The following is a 14,121-nucleotide window of genomic DNA, read 5'->3' as shown; positions in this document are numbered from 1 at the left end:
GTGGTGGCAGCCTTGACATAAGGCGCAGAGACTGCCTTGTTTTTACCTGGAACAGTCTGGTCAATTATTGAGGTGGCCTTTTGGAAAACCGTGTTGGGTGTGCCAAGATCAACCCCCCATACAATTGATACAACAAGAACTGGGTTTAGTATCTTGGTATGGGACGGTCAGATGGAAAAGCCTGTCCCTTTATCGCAAATGTATGGAAGATACTCAGGGCACATTATACTGTGTGATAAAGACAGCACTTGACCTAAACATGGATGTAATTCTAGTAGAGTGGAGTAAGACCTGCAAACATTTACTTGCAGCACTGGACATCACACTAGACGAGCTTAAGAGATACCCAGACAAAGTGAAGCTAAAACGATGGAGAGCAGACTAGATTGCCACGTTGAGTGAAGAAAAAAGGTACAAATTGTTCTATCACTGCAACCATGAGACCAGGCCATATGGCACAATGCCGTCATATCTGCTAAAATTCCCAAACAGTCACTATCAGGACCAATTCCTTAGGGTGAGACTGAACTTGTATCCGACTAGGGAGATACTTGAGGCACTCTTGATACCCGGGAAATGGATCACTGACTGTCAATATTGTAAAGAAACTAATAAACAGGAAGCATTAAAACATATCTTACTCTTCTGCAGCAGGTTAGCAGATCGGAGAACTGTATATATGGGGAAACTATTTTCAGACAATAGTGCCCTGATCTTAGAAGAATGTTGGGCCACTTTGATTGAAGGGGAATTTGTGTATCTAGTCTTAGTGACTATAAACTTCCTGAAGATCATTTTTTTGTAAAAGATCTAATGTTTGCAAAATGTATTTTAAGTTGATGAAATTCTTGACTGATTATAGATTTTATGTGATGTTATGCGATTGGTTGTGATATAGCTAAAAGGTTTTTGTAAGAAAACAAAAATCAATGCTAAGAAAACAAATTTAAAGAAATTAGGGTAATGCAGAATTCAGAGAAAGCCATGGCTTTCCATCCCCCAGCGTGAGTGGTAAGCATTCAGATCAACATAGCACCTTTACAACCAAACTGGGAACTCCCCACTGTGGATTTCTTTAGGACATTAGGACTCCTAAGGCCTCAATATGAGTTGGGCAGTGCTGGTAAAAAGCAGCAGTATTACTATATACCGCCACATTACTGGACCACCCAACAATGAGTTTGGCAGAAAGTTGTGGGATTCACCTCCAGCAACGAGCTGGAGGTAAATCCGCCACCTTTCTGCGAAATTCCAGCAAGCACTGCAGTAATTCCATCGAAATCCCTCTTGGAGTCCTGTGGACTCCAATTAAATGGGGACTAACCTTGCCACTGGTACTTGCAATCTGGCGGTAATACCGCCGACCAGATGGCAGTAACGGTAATACAGTTTAGTGACATTTCAGCAGATTTACCACCAGGATGCCACAAAACTTGTAATAAGCCCTAGTGTTCTGCATCGTCACAGTCCAGAAAGCCTGTTGATGCAGTCACTACAGTGACCTCTGAGGAGCTTGTGCTCCCAGTTCAACAGGGTCATGATGAATGTTGTCCCGGTCCCACAAAGGACCTGCTTTTGTACGCATCCATAAGCATCCTCCTTTGGGAGACCCCATTGTGGCAACTGTGCAGACACTCAACCAGGTCACAGATTATTGTTTTTGGGATAAGCAGCTCATCTGCAGGATCTTTTATTGAGCTGTCTGTAGGAGGGTCAAGAGATGTCCTTCCACATCAACTTACTGGCGCTCAGGGCAGTTTGTCTGGTCCTTTTTACCCTCAATCAGAGGTACAGCTATCAAGGAGCGCACAAGCAGCAGAACTACCAAGCACTACATCAACAAGATAGGCGATGTTGGGTCATTCAAACTCTGGAGGGAGCTCATGCTCCTGTGGTTTAGGGCATCGATAACAAGATGACAGTGACAGCATCACACCTGGGCGGCAGTCTGAACACGCAGGGGAATGAACAGAGTCGGTTCTCTCGAATCTACCACAAATGGTGCCTAAAAGGAAATATTGTGGAACAGATAGTCTCCACATGGGGTCTTCCTCAGATCAACCTGTTTTTTCCAGCTCCAACAGGAAGTGCAAGACCATCTGCTACAGGCAGTTGGACCTAGTGCACTGGTGATTTCCTGGGAGTTTGACTAGGTGTATGTGTTCCCTCTGTTCCCGCTGATTCCTTTGGTGCTGGGGAAGTTGAAGCAGAGAGGAGCAACCATGATCTTGATCACTCAGGACTGGACATGTAGGTTCTGGTACCCAGTCGTTCTGGCAATGCTGCTATCTGCCTTTTGTGCAGTCTTGTATCGTAATACGTCACCCAGTGCCACGACACTCAGCATTCATGCCTGGCTATTTAGAGATTGGGGTACAAGGATTGGGATCTCTAAAGAAGCTAACTGAATGACCCCTTTCACCATTAATTTGGGCTTGTATGATTTGCGTCTTTCTAATGTTCCAGTGTATTTCCTGTTCTTCCACAGGGCTCAAACCTCTATCTGCCATCTTGGGATCTAATCCAGTTTTAATAGTGGCCAGGTGAAGCTATAAGTAAGTTTGCTCGCTTGTCTGTGTTGTGAACAAATGCTCTGTCTGGGTTTCTTGTTGAACTCGATTCCGCCATCCGGTCTGGGGCTTACACACGTGAGCTACATTAACCTTGGAATCTTGTTTTGCATTTGGACTTGCAAACCGGGTCCTGCGCTATCGTCAAATATTCTGCGTGAAATGTATTCTTGGCAATCCATTCCTAAATGCTGTTTTTCACAGGGATGCAAGATTTCAGTTCTCAGTAAAGTAAAAACGCTAGGAGTAAGCTTAGAAGCATCATTAGGCGCAGAAGCCTATGTCAACTACATTCAAAAAACACCTGCTATCACCTAAAATTACTGAGACAAATAAGACCATTCCTCTGTGAAACAAAATGTATCTCTCTTGCTTGAGCCACCATCCTCCCAAGAATAGATTACTGTAACACCTTACTGGGAGGCACAGATAAAACCAGCCTCCAGAAACTACAAGTGCTTCAAAACGATGCTATCCACACTGCAAAAAATCTGCCACGCAATTCTCATGCTTCTGAACTACGAAGAGAACTACACTGGTTACCTGTGACATCCCGCATACAGTTCAAATTACTCACCTTGGTGCATAAATGTCTTTATGGCTCTGCACCTAGTTATCTTGCAGAGAGAATAACCAAATACGAACCCAGCCAAACTCTGAGGTCCTCAGGGACCAAGTTACTTGTATGTAAAAAAGCAAGACGTGCCTTGGGCAACGGAAGATCTTTTGTAACAGCCCCCAAGGCATGGACCACCTTGTCCCTGACTATTTGAGAGGAGGTCGGCTTGTTGTGCTTTTGTAAACAACTAAAGACCTTCCTGTTCACATAAATACAAGCAGCCTACACCAAACCTGGCTGTGTACTGTGCTTCATATTCCGTCCTGTGTCTAATTGTGCGCCTTAATGCCTGTGGGCTTTGGTGCGATATAAATAAATAAATAAAATAAATGCATCCCCTGCATACTGTGTCTCTCTCCGATTGTGGTGTTACTGGGCATTTTTCCTCAATCCTCATAAGATACATTTCCTTATGGGATACACTATAGATATTTCCCTATAGGGATGACTTCAGCTATTTTCTTTTGTAAATACGCACACCCTCATGAATTGTCAGTGGGAGTTGCATGGGTGAGCAGCAAGAATTATAATCGCAATTTTGCCCTTTTCTCCTGCACACTTTCCCTCTTTGTCTCGGCTGTCATCTGTTTGTGATTGTACTGTTCTTCTAACTAACCTGTCTACCCTCTTTTTAAGCCCTCATTTTACTTAACAGCATAGCAAGGCATATAGATGAGTTTGCTTTCTGCATGTGTCCATTTCAGTCACACCCTTTTGCACATACTGCTCAATTTGTACATATAATTTGCGGCTTCACTACAAACTCCTCCATTTCCTTAAGAAGGCCCTTTAGTTGGGGTCAAAATATAGAAGCTGATGTAGTGGAGCCTGTTGGACGAGGAGGATTAAAAACGTAAAGTTCACATTAAGAAATGCCACGCAATAATCTAGCTCAGGTCTCAAGCATGCTAAAATACTGCAACCGTTCATGTAGCTAACCAAGCCTTCAGTGTGTTACGCTCTACTGCCTTTGCGCATTGCTTCTTGCTTCTGCAGGAATACCCGGGTCATGTCATTTTCAATTAATTAAACCCTCCAAACTGTGTGCTAGGAGCAATGATCTTGTGGCTTGTGATGCCTAATTTACTTGATTTGAGCAATCATCCGGAGGTCTTGCGAAATGTGTATCAATGCAAAATTGAAGAATACACACACATTTGCTGAATTCTACTTTACAAGCATCCCAATAAATCTAATGTTAATGGCTCACTAGTCCTTCTCTAATTTTTTATCTGATAGCATCACGACACCTACTGATTTGGAGGAAGCCTCCTAGATTGTGCATGATTGCCACAGTTTTTCTTACTTTTGACATCAATGTGTTTGTGTTCCAGTGTTTTCTACATCGCTGTTACAATTTCTAAAACCAGAGGTTTCATGGATTCTATGATGGCTTCTTTTGGTGTCCACGCGTGCTCAATTTACTTTCCTAGGGCTTCAAGGAAGGCCATAATCCCCCTGCGACTTTTGGCAACCACATTTTACCTTGTATCAGCAAAGTTACCTTCTCCCAAAATGTTCAAAGAGTGGGAAATCTCCCTTCACTCACCTAGGTGTGGTTTCTGTGGATTTCAGGCCACTAGAGCAGCACATGTCATCAGGCATTTCCCAGTAATGTCATCTCTGAGCCTATGCTGGCTCCCCCTATACATGTTCACCTTGTTGAAATATTTGGACACTTAAACACAAAAAAGTGTTGTCTCGGCAGCATCGGTTACACTTCTACTTACAAGCACTGTTTATGGTAGGTGCTGCAGATCTTAATCTCTTCACCCTCTTTACCCTTCACCCTCATGCAGACTTTTCAGCAGGAGCCCGCTTACTGTGGCCATCTAGAGGCAACATAGGCTATCTAGTTACCAATCTTAGCAAATTGCCTACATTAAGGGATATACCATCACTGTCTCAGGCCCACTGGCTCTCCCTCAGTTTCCCCCTCTTCTGGGCACTGTGGTGAGCTACGGTAACACCCCATCTTGATTTGTGAGGGTGGCAAACATGTTGGGGGACTGGGTTGGACTGGTCGTTCCCTGTTTTATTTTTCTCTTTAAAGAAAGAAGACCTAGTCTGTCCCTAAGCCAGTGCTAATAATCCCTACGCTATACTAAAAAAGTCAACCGGTGCTTGTCAGGATGTCAAGATGGCTAAATAGAAGTACAGTCCTCTATCCCGAATCCTATCTAACCTAGTAGCTATCCCTATTGCTTAAAGCATAAACTAACTAAGAAATACTTTGTAGCCGGTCAAGTGGCACAGCGAGTAGAGCGCTCGCTTTGACATCCGTGCAGAGCCTGCTAACGCAGGTTCGAATCCCAGCGGGGCCAAACTCAGCCTTTCATCCTTCCGAGGTCGATAAATGAGCACCACACACCGTGGGTAATAATAAGCAGCGCTCAGATACCTGAGGGTTCGTAGCGCTATATAAGTGCCAAATTATTATTATTGTTATTATTAATAAAGGACTGCTGCAGATTTCTGATCCCCACCATTGAGTCTCTTTACCATAGGCTGTTGCGTGCACAGTCCCAAGTGTGCAGTTCTTGTACCGTTGGTGTGTCGTCCCAGGACTCCAGCCAGGTCTCTCTCTCTCTCTCTCTCTCTCTCTCTCTCTCTCTCTCTCTCTCTCTCTCTCTCTCTCTCTCTCTCTCTCTCTCTCTCTCTCTCTCAAATCAGCCTCTTTCTCCCCACTCTGGGGATCCTCTCCTTTTCATTCCTCCACCCCGACTTTCTTCCTTTTTTCCGCAGTCTGAGCCTCCGCTCTTTCTTTTTCCCCACTCTGGGGTTTCTTGGTGGTCCCCCACTTTCTGGCTTATCTTACTCTCATTCCCCCTTCTAAAGTGTTTCTCCCTGCTTTGTGACTTTTCTCACTTCCTCTCCCCACTCTCAGGCTTTTCGTTATCCTCCAATCTCTGGGGCTTCTCTGTGTCTCTCTCCCCACTCTCAGGGCTTCTCTGTCTCTTTCACATTTTTCTGCCTGCCTCCCATTCCTCTGATGCCACTGCATACCTGTATGTGACCAGCGGTGCTCCCTGGGAGGGCTGTGTAGTTCGCCCAAGCCTCCTCTTGCCACTGGGACGCTTACGCAAATTGTCCACTCAACCCCATGTCTGCCGGTGCCTTCTCTCCTTTTCTGCTCAGTGGAGGGATTTGTCAGTCCTCTGAGGTACTCTGTGCTCACTATGGCTGCCGGGCCGCATGGCTTCAGACGTTTACCTACCGTGTCTCATCGCACTCGCCCTGTGCGGATCTCCAGGTGCGATGCCACATCTGGCGTTCTCTCTCACCAAGCTTTCACATCCCCAAAATGCACTGCAGCACTATTGATACTTCTTGCTGATTGGCTCTTGTTCTCTCCTGCCTGCAAGAGGCTGGCCTTTCCGCCGGTCTGCTGTTTTCAGGGAGGAGGAATGAATAAAGTTGGGGTCAGAAGTCGTGCTAGACATTAAAGCGCCCATAGGTTAATCATACCCCTTTATTTCTATATGCCCCACAAAGGTGTTAATCTCTAGGGTGAGGGGTGGTTATTGAAGTTCCTCTCTCTGGGTTTCTGTCTCCTAAGGGTGAGTCACTTCCAAAGGGATCCCACTTAACCGCTAGGCGGTGTTAAATGTAGCAGGCTCACCTCCCTCAACCCAAAGGGGATGGCTCACCCTTGGGAGAGGTGACAAACTCCTTGGATTCATCATAGGAAATGTCATACCATAATGCTAAGCACCTGAACAAAGCTGTACTTTGTGACAAGTAGAGCCATATATAGTTGCTCCATTCACACTGGCAGTGAACATACACACTTGGCTGCAGGATGCCGAACACTCTAGGAAAAGTGTGTGTATACCTTACCAACAAGCAGAGCAGACAGCTGATTGCAGATGGAATCGGGTGGAACACTCAACCCACCAGAGAATTCTAAAGCCAACGCACATGCTGCAGAGCCATGTCACATGATTCTGACCTCCCCAAGATGGTGCTGATGCATCCGCCAACAGGTAAAGTTACAGAAACAATCGTTATTTCCCTGTTAACGCAATTAAGGAATATTCAGAATATGTCAGAAGAGAACTCATCAAAATGTAAACTGCTCAATAAAGGCAAATGCCAAATCAGAAAGCTTTTCCTTCACAAATCAATTCCGACTTGTTTGCAAAACAAGTAAACTACAGCTAGAAGCACATTGTGGAGGACTCTGGAAAATCACAAAGTGATCCTTTGATAAAAGAGGAAGCCACATTGTGACAGATATCCTGCAAGCTGTCCACCAACTGATTCCCCTGAGGACTGCTGAGAGCTCCACGTTTGGGACGAGTGGTATCCCCTAAGACCGTAAAGTGGGTTGAGGTGGTACCAGTATCTATTGGAAGCTGAGACTGCATGTAGTAGGAAGGTAATCAGAAATCTGCTGTCTGAGAATTTTCCTAATGATGGGGGAGGATACCCATTGTGACGAATACTGAGATGCACCAGGTTGGTGCTAGTCCTGAGAGTTGGCCAGTCGGGACTGGTCCTGAGAATCTTAAGAAGTGACGATTTGGTGCTGGGCCAAAGGAAACTGTGAATCCAGCAGTTGGAGTTAGTGAAGAAATTGCGTGAAGCGTTCCTTAAGAGAGGACTGACCAGAAGGTCCAAAGCAGAAGGGTAACCTAGAAGACCCAGGCTGAGAGTACATATTGGACAGTGCCTTCCAAGTGTAAGTTTCTTATTTTGTTTACATAGATTAGAGATGTACTATTCGAATAGGTTATGGACACTTTTTTGGCCACACTTGGAACTTTGTTATAGACTATAATGGCCAGGTGGTGAAGGACATATTAAAGCCAAGTTGCAGATTTCCATTGGCTATCTTGTTTTGGAATTTTGCATTACCAAGAGTAGGGTGTTCCCAGAGGAGCAACAATGTATGAAGATTGGGCACTTTTTGTTAAGAATCCTGGATAAACTAGAACCCAAGAATCACTTATTTAGTTAATCGCTTCCTAAGGATGTTGCTATTAGATGATCCCTCATTAAATCTAGAGAGGCTCATAGTTTGTCTAGACCTTAGACTCAGCCTTACCTGTGAGTAAAACCTAATTTTTAAAAAACTTGTTGACCACACCTCCACGTTGCCGCTTGCAACATCACTAGAGCCGCCTACAACACCCACAGTCATTAGTCATCAATCCAAAGTGAAGAGCTAAGGCCTGCACATTCTAGGAAGTTGTTGGAAGCAATGTTAGAGTGGACTTTGAACTCTGTTCCCCACTTTACCTCTAATCGACACATTTGGCATTTCCTAAAAATCTTAACCAACCAAAACTATCTACATGATATGATAAGATAAGATATGATAGGTTATTTATAACGTGCTCAATACCCTGCGGTTTCTAAGTGCGGACCAGGGGATCGATTCTGTGGTGCTCCGTGTCGTCTTGCTTCCAAGGCGAGCACGTTGCCCCTGAGCTATCCTCCCCAGATATGTGAACATTAATATTGACACTTCTAAATAAATAATTTTACAACACATATTTCAACAGACCCCCAATTTATAGATGCAAAAGTTCAGAAATGCACATTTTTCTAACATGTTTAACATGTTTTTCGCTGGTGGTATAATTAATTGTGCTTTGCATAGAAATTGGTTGAGTATATTTTGGGTTTTTTTCTTTTAAAATAAATTGAACATTTCAAAATAAAAAAAATATTTTGTTCTGTTATTTCTGCCCTGATCTGTGAACCTCCACTAGTAATGCAGGCTCTATTTTATGTTTAAACATTTCCCTATCTTACTCAGATTCCTTAGGAAGATTTGGGCAATGTGATTGGTTTCTGTAGATCCACAAATAGGCTGGAACTTTCAATATAACTTCAACTATCTTCTCAAACCTTTCAGAAAGAGATTCTCCTGGGTCAACTCTCAGGACTGGAGGTGGGTGATTTTGCAGGACCTTAGCTAGCTATTGACTTAGGGTGGTAAAATTCTTATCCCTTGATATAATAAAAAATTAGCTTAATGTGTCCTGTGACGAAGCATAGGACCACAACAACATAACGAGCAATCACCTGGGGGAAATTTAATTCACTGGCTCTAAATTCAATTGTTTTGAAAAGAAGGATTGTTATGACAACCTTGCGATACCTTCCCCACTCCCTAACCTTACCACTCCACATAGAGAGTTGTGTATATGCACAGTCCTGTCGTGTTCCCGGCAGGACAGTACTGGGATGAGGAAACCTGATACATAGGGAGGAAGAAGTCACGAGTACCAGAGTGGCTGCTCTAGTTATCCAAACATGCAAAAACAACGCTGTACAAGAGCGGAAGGCAGAGAAAGACGAGAATGCAGTGGAAGCAGTAGTGGCAGCAGAAGTAGATGGAAAAACCATAAGGAAATGAGACTCTAGAGAACAAGAATTCCAGTAGAACGAACCGGCAGAAAGTTAACCGGTTTACAGTACCAGCAGCACGCCTAAGCCGCTGGTAAGAGAAACCCTTCAAAGCAAACTTTACTAAGTGGTGTATTCATCGGCAGAAGGAAGCAGAGAAGAAACAGAACCGCCGGCTCTCGCAAACCCAGCAGACAGGCGACCGAGAAGGCAGAGGATCAAAGGTGTAAAGGTACTGTCAGCGCGGCGAGCGTTAACAGAAAGAAAGGCAGCGCTGTTCAAGGAGGAAACAGCGAGGGTTAAATCCCATTTTATAAGAACGCGACGACCACCCCGTGATGCCTGGGATTCCACAAAGACATGTTATGAACAATACTGGGCAGGTGAGTGAACCCAGTCAAGCACAACAAATAAAGAAATGCACAAGAAGAGCCACACTCTTCCACGTGCTAGTAAACACGAGAAGGACTGACACACTTGGCAGGAGAGTAGACCAAGTGTACCATAAGAGATAACACCTGAAGCAGAAGAGAACAGGGTGCTAAGAAGGGGGGAAGTTCGATTGAGGCCCGTGTCAAGACCAGGGGAAGAGGATTGTCCCTCGTGGCACTTTTTGGAGCTGATTCAGGGGAAGGAAATCATTCCCCCTAGGATATAACCATACTGATAAGTTGGAGACCTTTCTTTGGTGAACTTGGTTTATGAAATATTAGTTTGCACCACTGTATTTCCAACGAGGCTGGAAAAACTGTTACATTGGCTGTGAACACAACAAACCATTATTGCTTTGAAAAGACCATCCTTCCACCGTTTTGTAGATCATTAGTGTCAGGGACAGTGATAGGTTTTGGACACAATGACAGACTTTTAGTTTCAGGCTTCCTGACGGTTTCACGAATTTCCTTTCAGGCAGGAAAACCCCATTAGCCCAAGGGAGAGAGAGGCAATTTCTCACCCCTTTATTGTTTAATAAAAGCCTTTGTCAAGACCACCACTGTGTCTGTGCCCTATTTCTGATTCCTCACAGCCCTCAGCCTTGCCTGATATTGCTTAGGCTTCATCTGTTCATATTATTTACAGTCATACAGTTCTTTGTTGCTCTAATTCTACCTAATTGCCTCACGTGGCTTTCAAAAAAGTATATTTGGCAAATGTGCTGTGAATACTATGTGTCGTTGTACTGTGGTGCATATATATGGTACTTAGTTATATATAGGACAATTACTTTTTTTACGCCTCACTCATTTCACTAGGCTGGCTCTCCTTTCACTGCCAACTCAAATATAACTTCCTCTGTCTTGTCTTTAAATCTCTATATGGTCTTGCTCCATCTAATCTTTCCTCCCTCCTCTCTTTCTATACTGCCTCTCGCCCACTTCGCTCCTCTGATCATTTCCTACTCTCGCTTCCTCCTGCACCCTGTGCTCCATCCCGCTTCTGTTCCTTCCAACTTCTTGCTCCTTTTCATTGGAATAGTCTACCTCAGTCTATCCGCTCCTCCACCACATACTCCTCCTTTCGATCCTCCCTAAAGTCCTACCTTCTTCAAACTCCAACCTAACACCTCTCTCCTTACCCTTTCACAACTACCTTACAGCACTATTCGATTATTCACTTCAATGTAAATTGTTCTTTATATTGTTATTGGTTATCTGATTCATGTTTTGTTATTTAATGCTTATAATGTACTCTCTGTTGCTCATGTATAGCGCCTTGGATTAAAGCGCTATATAGAATTTAATCAAATACAAATACATTTATTTACTGTATGCTTTTTACTTTGCATAGGTTGTGGTGCGTGAGCTTCTTGCACAGTTTACAAGACAGTACGAGGAAAGACCAATATTTGGCTTTCTTAGAAACTGGTCAAGTTCTGTTGGTGATAGCTTACGGACCAGGTATGTATTCGTGGAAGCAGAATTCAAATGTGTGTTTTGCATTCAGTTTCTCACTTGGGTGGGGTAATTATTTCCCCTCAGATTCTCAGGGCCCTGCACAACACTTTAAATTAGGCCCGCATATCTCATCCTCTCAACCTTCTTTCTGCACGTGTTTGAAATCTCCTCTTCAAGAAATAAGGCCAAATATTGACCATTTAGTTAGTTATTTGCATACAATGTACAGTTCCCATTTCTCCTTTGCACTGATTCTGCTAAAACATTAAACTAGTCTTGTAAAGTTGTTTTGATATGTGTGCTCATTTAATTGATTTGTGCTATTCACTGTTTACTCCACATCTAGAACATACTTTTGCTCTGTGTAGACTGATCTTCTCCATCATCGTCGGCCATTAATCTAAAGGTGACCTTATAGTAGCATATTATCATGTTCTCTTGACACCTGTCAATGATGGCGTTTCTGTGGTAATCCACTTCTATATAATTTGCTTGTGTGCAGTGCTAATTAGTTGAAAACAGTTGTTTGGCTTGTTCAGGTCCAAGTCATCCATACCGTCTTCCTACCCAATCATTTGTTTTTTATTTCTTAATGGTAATTATTACACTTTGTAGGCACACCCAGGATTCCCCTGATTTGGGCCACTTAACAGTGGCATGCATGAAGTCTACTACAGCATTATTGCATTGTGGGTCTCTGTTATTTTCCTCGATAGTTGTATTTATATATTTATTAAATTGTGTAATCGCATATCTTGCACATAGTACTGGCTCATTTCCATTGATGTAGATCTTACACTTGCATGCAATATTCTGATAGCATTATTCCACTCAATGTTATGTCTTCTGTGAACACGTTATTCCAGTTTATTTAGTAAATTCCATATTTTGTGTTCTCCCTTTTTAACACGTTTTAATAATGTGATAGATACGTTATTAATTAGCCAAATATTAGCTTCTAAATCTGTATTTTAAAATGTATAAAAACAAGCACATAATTGAATATGTTGAAACTGATGAAAAACATGCTCAAACATACTAGAACTCTGTAATAGATCTATAGACGATATGATAATATACAATGTGGCTGAATTACGCCATGAAATCATTAATATCGTTGGAAAGCTCTAATCTGAATGGGTAAAGGCGTAAAATCAATTTTAGTGTCATGTTTTTCATGAAACAAGGCACTAAGAATTATGAAAGAGGCACACGGTCACTTTCTCCATGCATATTTGCTGCTAAAATATGTCTTGCGGGAGGGAGGGATTTTGGAATATTTGCTGTATGCCTGCCCTCCATATAAGAAACCAAGGTGAGAATTTTTTTTTTCAAAATCAAACTTTATTGCCATTTTTTTCAAAACACAGGTCCTTCACAAGGCATTCCCCTGTAACCAAAACATTGAAACCCTATCCCTCACTCCCACCCAACACAGCTGTGTTCAGTTGTCCCTACAAAGTTCGAACAGAGGATGGTACCCTTTTTACGACCTAATGTCTCAGGTATGCTAGTCTGTGAGTCAAGAGAGTCCTTCCCAGAATGCGCATTGGTCCCCCATTGTCCAAGGGTGCACCATCGCGGTGTCGACCTCCCCTCTTGGTGAACACCCCTTCCTCACCTCCCAGCCCTCTCCCTTCCCCCATCAGCCACTCCACCCATACTTTTTAAAAAAAGGCAACCCTGAACCTTCAATGTCAGATCTGGACTCATCCAGGAGGTGAGTGAGGTATTCCATATCGTATATGGTGCAGGTCTTTAATACCTATTCCTTTTCCACCGGCAATCGTGGACTTTTCCACAGCTGGGCCAGGCAGCATCTGGCCGAGACCAAAATGACCTGAAACATGTGCCCCTTTTCTGGTTCCGGCTCCTCTCCCGTGTCTACCCCAAAAAGGAGAAGCCATGGTGAGAATTCCCTCTGAATTCCGTCTACCCCTTTTATGCATGACAAGACCTCCCTCCAATATGCCTTCACCCTTGCACAGTCCCACCAAATGTGGATGTAATCCTCTTTTTCTTGATGGCACTTCCAACAGCTCGGGTTATCCCTTTCTCATTTGCGCGATTCTCGTAGTGCCATCTATGCAGTAACTTCACAGCCTAGTGTCTATATTGGAGCGAAGTCGTTGAGTGGTTAGCCCTCCTGCACATCTGAGCCCATAAGGGGACTCCATTGTCCTTACCCAAGTCCTCCCCCATTTGGTTCTAGATGGAGGGGGGTCTCGTGGGTTTGCCAAGAGGATCCTCCTGTACAGCCCGACTATCAGCCCTCTGGAACCCTTCTGCGTGATCCGGAATCTTTCAAAAACTCATCAGTTCCCTCCTTAGATTTCCCCCCACCGGTCCTCTGACAAAACCCCCTTCAGCTGCAAAAATCGGAAAGGCGACAGGTTACGGAGGCCTTGCCCAAGGAGATGAAGGTGTCCCCTTCCGACATTTGACCCACTCTGCTTAAACCAGCCTCTTACCAGGACTGGAATGCCAGTGGCTCTGCGATCCCATCCCTCAGCAGGGGTTGGGGGGGCAGATACAGCTCAAAGGCACCATTGCTTCCCCGAATGTGGGTCAAAGTGATCCACAAGGACCCAGAGCTGGGTCGCTCTATAGTACGTCATCAGATCGGGAACCTCCTGCCCCGCTACATGCAATCCTATGCCTGGCCCCGCCCAAAGGA

General features: G+C 43.9%; 1 protein-coding gene across 2 annotated transcripts in view; it reads left to right on the top strand.

Moving 5' to 3' along the window:
- ACOXL (acyl-CoA oxidase like) overlaps positions 1-14,121 on the top strand; it is a 1,650,624-nt gene that overhangs the window by 1,218,496 nt on the left and 418,007 nt on the right. For both annotated transcript variants that reach the window (XM_069606843.1, XM_069606844.1), the window contains one exon: positions 11,338-11,447. In XM_069606843.1, coding sequence (XP_069462944.1) covers positions 11,338-11,447 — 110 coding nt within the window. The remainder of the gene's footprint in view (positions 1-11,337; positions 11,448-14,121) is intronic.

The sequence above is a fragment of the Ambystoma mexicanum genome, chromosome 4p (assembly GCF_040938575.1).
Source record: "Ambystoma mexicanum isolate Mex_15411 chromosome 4p, UKY_AmexF1_1, whole genome shotgun sequence".
Taxonomy (NCBI): domain Eukaryota; kingdom Metazoa; phylum Chordata; class Amphibia; order Caudata; family Ambystomatidae; genus Ambystoma; species Ambystoma mexicanum.
Note: the sequence above shows the minus strand (reverse complement) of the source record. Positions and strands in the feature narration are given on the sequence as shown.